At 51.2% G+C, this 7874-nt stretch overlaps 1 protein-coding gene across 1 annotated transcript in view; it reads right to left on the bottom strand.

The window, feature by feature from the left end:
• The window catches only part of LOC127925174 (condensin complex subunit 3-like), a 32128-nt gene extending 29743 nt beyond the window's left edge, over nucleotides 1-2385 (bottom strand). Inside the window, exons 1-2 of the mRNA XM_052510017.1 lie at nucleotides 2381-2385; nucleotides 2106-2124 (exon numbers count right to left, since the gene is read on the bottom strand). Coding sequence (XP_052365977.1) covers nucleotides 2106-2124; nucleotides 2381-2385 — 24 coding nt within the window. The remainder of the gene's footprint in view (nucleotides 1-2105; nucleotides 2125-2380) is intronic.
• Between the last annotated feature and the right edge of the window lie 5489 nt (nucleotides 2386-7874).

Genomic DNA, 7874 nt, shown 5'->3' with positions numbered 1-7874 from the left:
CTATACCTCATCTGGCTGGGCGTCTACAGAGAGACAGAGAGGGTCTATACCTCATCTGGCTGGGCGTCACAGAGAGACAGAGAGGGTCTATCCTCATCTAGCTGGGCGATCTACAGAGAGACAGAGAGGGTCTATACCTCATCTAGCTGGGCGATCTACAGAGGACAGAGGGGTCTATAATATACCTCATCTAGCTGGGCGATCTACAGAGAGACAGAGAGGGTCAATACCTCATCTAGCTGGGCGGTCTACAGAGAGACAGAGGGTTTATACCTCATCTAGCTGGGCGATCTACAGAGAGACAGAGGGTTTATAGTCATCTGGCTGGGCGATCTACAGAATACTAGAGGTTTATACCTCATCTAGCTGGGCGAGTCTACAGAGAGACAGAGAGGGTCTATACCTCATCTGACTGGGCGATCTACAGAGAGACAGAGGGGTCTATAGTCATCTAGCTGGGCGATCTACAGAGAGACAGAGGGGTCTATACCTCATCTCCAGCTGGGCGTCTACAGAGAGACAGAGAGGCTATACCTCATCTGGCTGGGCGTCTACAGAAAGACAGAGAGGGTCTATACCTCATCTAGCTGGGCTATGTACAGAGAGACAGGAGGTCAATACCTCATCTAGCTGGGCTATCTACAGAGAGACAGAGGGTCTATACCTCATCTAGCTGGGCTATCTACAGAGAGACAGAGAGGGTCAATACACTCATCTAGCTGGGCTATCTACAGAGAGACAGGATCAATACCTCATCTACTGGGCGTCTACAGAGAGACAGAGAGGGTCTATAATATACCTCATCTAGCTGGGCGATCTAAGAGAGACAGAGGGTCTATACACACATCTAGCTGGGCAGTCTACAGAGGGGAGAATCTATACCTCATCTGGCTGGCGATCTACAGAGAGACAGAGAGGGTCATACACTCATCTAGCTGGGCGTCTACAGAGAGACAGAGAGGGTCTATACCTCATCAGCTGGGCGAATCTACAGAGAGACAGAGAGGGTCTATACCTCATCTAGCTGGGCTATCTACAGAGAGACAGAGGTCAAAACCTCATCGAGCTGGGCGATCTACAGAGACAGAGAGGGTCTATAAACACACATCTAGCTGGGCGTCTAAACACACAGACAGAGAGGGTCTATGCCTCATCTGGCTGGGCACTGCAGAGAGACAGAAGGTTTGCACACATCTAGCTGGGCGATCTAAGAGAGACAGAGAGGGTCAATACCTCACTACTGGGCGAATCTACAGAGAGACAGAGAGGGTCTATAACCACATCTGGCTGGGCGTCTACAGAGAGACAGAGAGGGTCAATACCTCATCTAGCTGGGCGATCTACAGAGAGACAGAGAGAGGTCTATACCTCATCAGCTGGGCGATCTACAGAGAGACAGAGGGTCTATACCTCATCTAGCTGGGCGATCTACAGAGACAGAGGTCTACAACTCATCACAGCTGGGCTATCTACAGAGAGACAGAGAGGGGTCTATACCTCATCTAGCTGGGCGATCTACAGAGAGACAGGAATCTATAATATACCTCATCTAGCTGGGCGATCTACAGAGAGACAGAGATCTATACCTCATCTAGCTGGGCGATCTACAGAGAGACAGAGAATCTATAATATACCTCATCTGGCTGGGCGATCTACAGAGACAGAGTCAATACCTCATCTAATGGGCTATCTACAGAGAGACAGAAGGGTCTATACCTCATCTAGCTGGGCTATCTACAGAGAGACAGAATCAATACCTCATCTAGCTGGGCGATCTACAGAGAGACAGAGGGTCTATACACTCATCTAGCTGGGCGTCTCACAGAGGAACAGAGAGGGTCAATACCTCATCTAGCTGGGCTATCTACAGAGAGACAGAGGGTCTATACCTCATCTAGCTGGGCTATCTACAGAGAGACAGAGAGGGTCTATACCTCATCTGGCTGGGCGATCTACAGAGAGACAGAGGGTCTATACCTCATCTATGGGCGTCTACAGAGAGACAGAGAGGTCAATACCTCATCTAGCTGGGCTATCTACAGAGACAGAGAGGTCTATACCTCATCTAGCTGGGCTATCTACAGAGAGACAGAAGGGGTCTATACACTCATCTGGCTGGGCGATCTACAGAGAGACAGAGGTCACACAGACAGAGGGTCTATACCTCATCTAGCTGGGCATCTACAGAGAGACAGAGAGGGTCAATACACTCATCTAGCTGGGCGAATCTACAGAGACAGGACTATACACTCATCTACTAATCATACAGAGAGACAGAGAGGGTCAATACCTCATCACAGCTGGGCGAATCATAAGAGAGACAGAGAGGGTCTATACCTCATCTAGCTGGGCAATCTACAGAGAGACACAGAATCTATACCTCATCGAGCTGGGCGTCTACAGAGACAGAATCTATACCTCATCTAGCTGGGCGAATCTACAGAGACAGAGGTCTCTATACCTCATCTAGCTGGGCGATCTACAGAGAGACAGGGGTCTATACCTCATCTAGCTGGGCGTCTACAGAGACACAGAGAGGGTCTATACCTCATCTAGCTGGGCTATCTACAGAGAGACAGAGAGGTCTATACCTCATCTAGCTGGAATCGTCTACAGAGAGAGACAGAGAGGGTCTATACCTCATCTAGCTGGGCGTCTACAGAGAGACAGAAAGGGTCAATACCTCATCTAGCTGGGCGATCTACAGAGAGACAGAGAGGGTCTATACCTCATCTAGCTGGGCTATCTACAGAGAGACAGAGGGGTCTATACCTCATCTAGCTGGGCGATCTACAGAGAGACACAGAGGGGTCTATACCTCATCTAGCTGGGCGATCTACAGAGAGACAGAGAGGGTCTATACCTCATCTAGCTGGGCGAATCTACAGAGAGAGACAGAGAGGGTCTATAATATACCTCATCTAGCTGGGCGATCACAGAGAGACAGAGAGGGTCAATACCTCATCTAGCTGGGCGTCTACAGAGAGACAGAGAGGGTCTATAATATACCTCATCTAGCTGGGCTATCTACAGAGAGACAGAGAGGGTCTATACCTCATCCGGCTGGGCGATCTACAGAGAGACAGAGAGGGTTTATACCTCATCTGGCTGGGCGATCTACAGAGAGAGACAGAGAGGGTCTATACCTCATCTAGCTGGGCTATGTACAGAAAGACAGAGAGGTTTATACCTCATCTAGCTGACGATCTACAGAGAGACAGAGCGGGTCTATAGCCTCATCTGGCTGGGCGATCTACAGAGAGACAGAGAGGGTCTATACCTCATCTAGCTGGGCGATCTACAGAAAGACAGAGAGGTTTATGCCTCATCTGGCTGGGCGATCTACAGAGAGACAGAGGGGGTCTATACCTCATCTGGCTGGGCGATCTACAGAGAGACAGAGAGGTCTATACCTCATCTAGCTGGGCGATCTACAGAGAGACAGAGAGGGTCTATACCTCATCTAGCTGGCGATCTACAGAAAGACAGAGAGGGTCTATACCTCATCTAGCTGGGCTATGTACAGAGAGACAGAGAGGTCAATACCTCATCTAGCTGGGCTATCTACAGAGAGACAGAGGGGTCTATACCTCATCTAGCTGGGCTATCTACAGAGAGACAGAGAGGGTCAATACCTCATCTAGCTGGGCTATCTACAGAGAGACAGAGAGGTCAATACCTCATCTAGCTGGGCGATCTACAGAGAGACAGAGAGGGTCTATACCTCATCTAGCTGGGCGATCTACAGAGAGACAGAGAGGTCTATACCTCATCTAGCTGGGCGATCTACAGAGGACAGAGAGGGTCTATACCTCATCTAGCTGGGCGATCTACAGAGAGACAGAGAGGGTCTATACCTCATCTAGCTGGGCGATCTACAGAGAGACAGAGAGGGTCTATACCTCATCTAGCTGGGCTATCTACAGAGAGACAGAGAGGTCAATACCTCATCGAGCTGGGCGTCTACAGAGAGACAGAGGGGTCTATACCTCATCTAGCTGGGCGATCTACAGAGAGACAGAGAGGGTCTATACCTCATCTAGCTGGGCGTCTACAGAGAGACAGAGAGGGTCAATACCTCATCTAGCTGGGCGATCTACAGAGAGACAGAGAGGTCAATACCTCATCTAGCTGGGCTATCTACAGAGAGACAGAGAGGGTCTATACCTCATCTAGCTGGGCGATCTACAGAGAGACAGAGAGGGTCAATACCTCATCTGGCTGGGCGATCTACAGAGAGACAGAGAGGGTCTATACCTCATCTAGCTGGGCGATCTACAGAGAGACAGAGAGGTCTATACCTCATCTAGCTGGGCGATCTACAGAGACAGAGGGTCTATACCTCATCTAGCTGGGCTATCTACAGAGAGAGACAGAGGGGTCTATACCTCATCTAGCTGGGCGATCTACAGAGACAGAGGGTCTATAATCCTCATCTAGCTGGGCGATCTACAGAGAGACAGAGGGGTCTATAATATACCTCATCTGGCTGGGCGATCTACAGAGAGACAGAGAGGGGTCTATAATATACCTCATCTAGCTGGGCTATCTACAGAGAGACAGAGAGGGTCTATACCTCATCTAGCTGGGCTATCTACAGAGAGACAGAGAGGGTCTATAATACCTCATCTAGCTGGGCGTCTACAGAGACAGGGTCAATACCTCATCTAGCTGGGCTATCTACAGAGAGACAGAGGGTCTAGGTGACCTCATCTAGCTGGGCGTCTACAGAGAGACAGAGGGGTCTAACTCATCTAGCTGGGCTATCTACAGAGACAGAGGGTGACCTCATCTACAGCTGGGCTATCTACAGAGACAGAGGGTGACCTCATCTAGCTGGGCTATCTACAGAGACAGAGGGGACCTCATCTAGCTGGGCTATCTACAGGGACAGAGGGGTGAACCTCATCTAGCTGGGCTATCTACAGAGACAGAGGGTGATCCTCATCTAGCTGGGCTATCTACAGAGACAGAGAGGTGACCTCATCTAGCTGGGCTATCTACAGAGAGACAGAGAGGGTGACCTCATCTGGCTGGGCGATCTACAGAGAGACAGAGGTGACCTCATCTAGCTGGGCTATCTACAGAGACAGAGGGGACCTCATCTAGCTGGGCTATCTACAGAGACAGAGGGTTGACCTCATCTAGCTGGGCTATCTACAGAGACAGAGGGCGACCTCATCTAGCTGGGCTATCTACAGAGACAGAGGGCGACCTCATCTAGCTGGGCTATCTACAGAGACAGAGGGTGACCTCATCTAGCTGGGCTATCTACAGAGAGACAGAGGGTGACCTCATCTAGCTGGGCTATCTACAGAGACAGAGGGTGACCTCATCTAGCTGGGCTATCTACAGAGACAGAGGGTGACCTCATCTAGCTGGGCTATCTACAGGGACAGAGGGCGACCTCATCTAGCTGGGCTATCTACAGAGACAGAGGGCGACCTCATCTAGCTGGGCTATCTACAGAGACAGAGGGCGACCTCATCTAGCTGGGCTATCTACAGGAGACAGAGGAGGGTCTACCTCATCTAGCTGGGCTATCTACAGAGACAGAGGGTCTATACCTCATCTAGCTGGGCTATCTACAGGGACAGAGGGGTCTACCTCATCTAGCTGGGCTATCTACAGAGACAGAGGGTCTACCTCATCTAGCTGGGCTATCTACAGAGAGACAGAGGGCGACCTCATCTAGCTGGGCTATCTACAGAGACAGAGGGTGACCTCATCTAGCTGGGCTATCTACAGAGACAGAGGGTGAACTCATCTAGCTGGGCTATCTACAGGGACAGAGGGTGACCTCATCTAGCTGGGCTATCTACAGAGAGACAGAGGAGCGACCTCATCTAGCTGGGCTATCTACAGGGACAGAGGGGACCTCATCTAGCTGGGCTATCTACAGAGAGACAGAGAGGGGTCTATACCTCATCTAGCTGGGCTATCTACAGAGACAGAGGCGACCTCATCTAGCTGGGCTATCTACAGAGAGACAGAGAGGGTCGACCTCATCTAGCTGGGCTATCTACAGAGACAGAGGGGACCTCATCTAGCTGGGCTATCTACAGAGGACAGAGGTACTGACCTCATCTGGGCATCTGGGACAGAGAGGGTCTATGCCTCATCTAGCTGGGCATCTACAGAGACAGAGGTGAATACTGATCCTCATCTACAGAGACAGAGGGTGATACTGATCCTGGGCTATCTACAGAGACAGAGGGGGTGATACTCATCCTCATCTACAGGGACAGAGGGTGACCTCATCTAGCTGGGCATCTACAGAGACAGAGGGCGACCTCATCTGCTGGGCTCATCTACAGAGACAGAGGGGTACTGATCTAGCTGGGCTATCTACAGGGACAGAGGGTCATCTAGCTGGAGGCTATCTACAGAGACAGAGGGTGATCCTCTATCTACAGGGACAGAGGTGGTGGGCTATCTGACCTCATCTACAGAGGACAGAGGGGACAGTACTGACCTCATCTACAGGGACAGAGGTGGTACCTCATCCTCAGGGCGACCTCATCTACATCTACAGGACAGAGGGTGACCTACTGACCTCATCTACAGGGACAGAGGGGTGACTGGCCTCATCTACAGGGACAGAGGGTGATCATGACCTCATCTACAGGAACAGAGGTGGTACTGATCTACAGGGACAGAGGGTGGTACTGACCTCATCTACAGGGACAGAGGGTGGTACTGACCTCATCTATCTATCTACAGGGACAGAGGGTGGTACTGACCTCATCTACAGGGACAGAGGGTGGTACTGACCTCATCTACAGGGACAGAGGTGGTACTGACCTCATCTACAGAGACAGAGGGTGGTACTGACCTCATCTACAGGGACAGAGGGTGGTACTGACCTCATCTACAGGACAGAGGGTGGTACTGACCTCATCTAGCTGGTACTGACCTCATCTACAGGGACAGAGGGTGACCTCACTGACCTCATCTACAGGGACAGAGGGTGGTCATCTGACCTCATCTACAGGGACAGAGGGTGATCTGACCTCATCTACAGAGACAGAGGGGTGACCTACTGACCTCATCTACAGAGACAGAGGGTGACTGACTCATCTGACCTCATCTACAGGGACAGAGGTGGTACTGACCTCATCTACAGGGACAGAGGTGGTACTGCCTCATCTACAGAGACAGAGGGTGATACTGACCTCATCTACAGGGACAGAGGGTGATACTGACCTCATCTACAGAGACAGAGGTGGTACTGACCTCATCTGACCTCATCTACAGGGACAGAGGGGTGATACTGACCTCATCTACAGGGACAGAGACAGAGGGTGACCTCATCTGACCTCATCTACAGAGACAGAGGTGGTACTGACCTCATCTGACCTCATCTACAGGGACAGAGGGTACTGACCTCATCTGGTACTGGCCTCATCTACAGGGACAGAGGGTGGTACTGACCTCATCTAGCTGACCTCATCTACAGGGACAGAGGTGATACTGACCTCATCTACAGGGACAGAGGGTGGTATCTGACCTCATCTACAGAGGACAGAGGTGGTGACCTCATCTAGCTGACCTCATCTACAGGGACAGAGGGACCTGGTCATCTGAGGGACTGGGCATCTACAGGGACAGAGGGTGGTACTGACCTCATCTACAGGGACAGAGGGTGGTACTGACCTCATCTACAGGGACAGAGGGTGGTACTGACCTCATCTACAGGGACAGAGGGTGGTACTGACCTCATCTACAGAGAGGGTGATACTGACCTCATCTACAGGGACAGAGGGTGACCTCATCTGACCTCATCTACAGGGACAGAGGGTGGTACTGACCTCATCTACAGGGACAGAGGGTGGTACTGACCTCATCTACAGGGACAGAGGGTGGTGACCTCA

Source organism: Oncorhynchus keta, unplaced genomic scaffold (genome assembly GCF_023373465.1).
Source record: "Oncorhynchus keta strain PuntledgeMale-10-30-2019 unplaced genomic scaffold, Oket_V2 Un_contig_5214_pilon_pilon, whole genome shotgun sequence".
Classification (NCBI taxonomy): domain Eukaryota; kingdom Metazoa; phylum Chordata; class Actinopteri; order Salmoniformes; family Salmonidae; genus Oncorhynchus; species Oncorhynchus keta.
The sequence above is the reverse complement of the archived record's forward strand: the minus strand, read 5'-3'. Positions and strand labels throughout refer to the sequence as shown.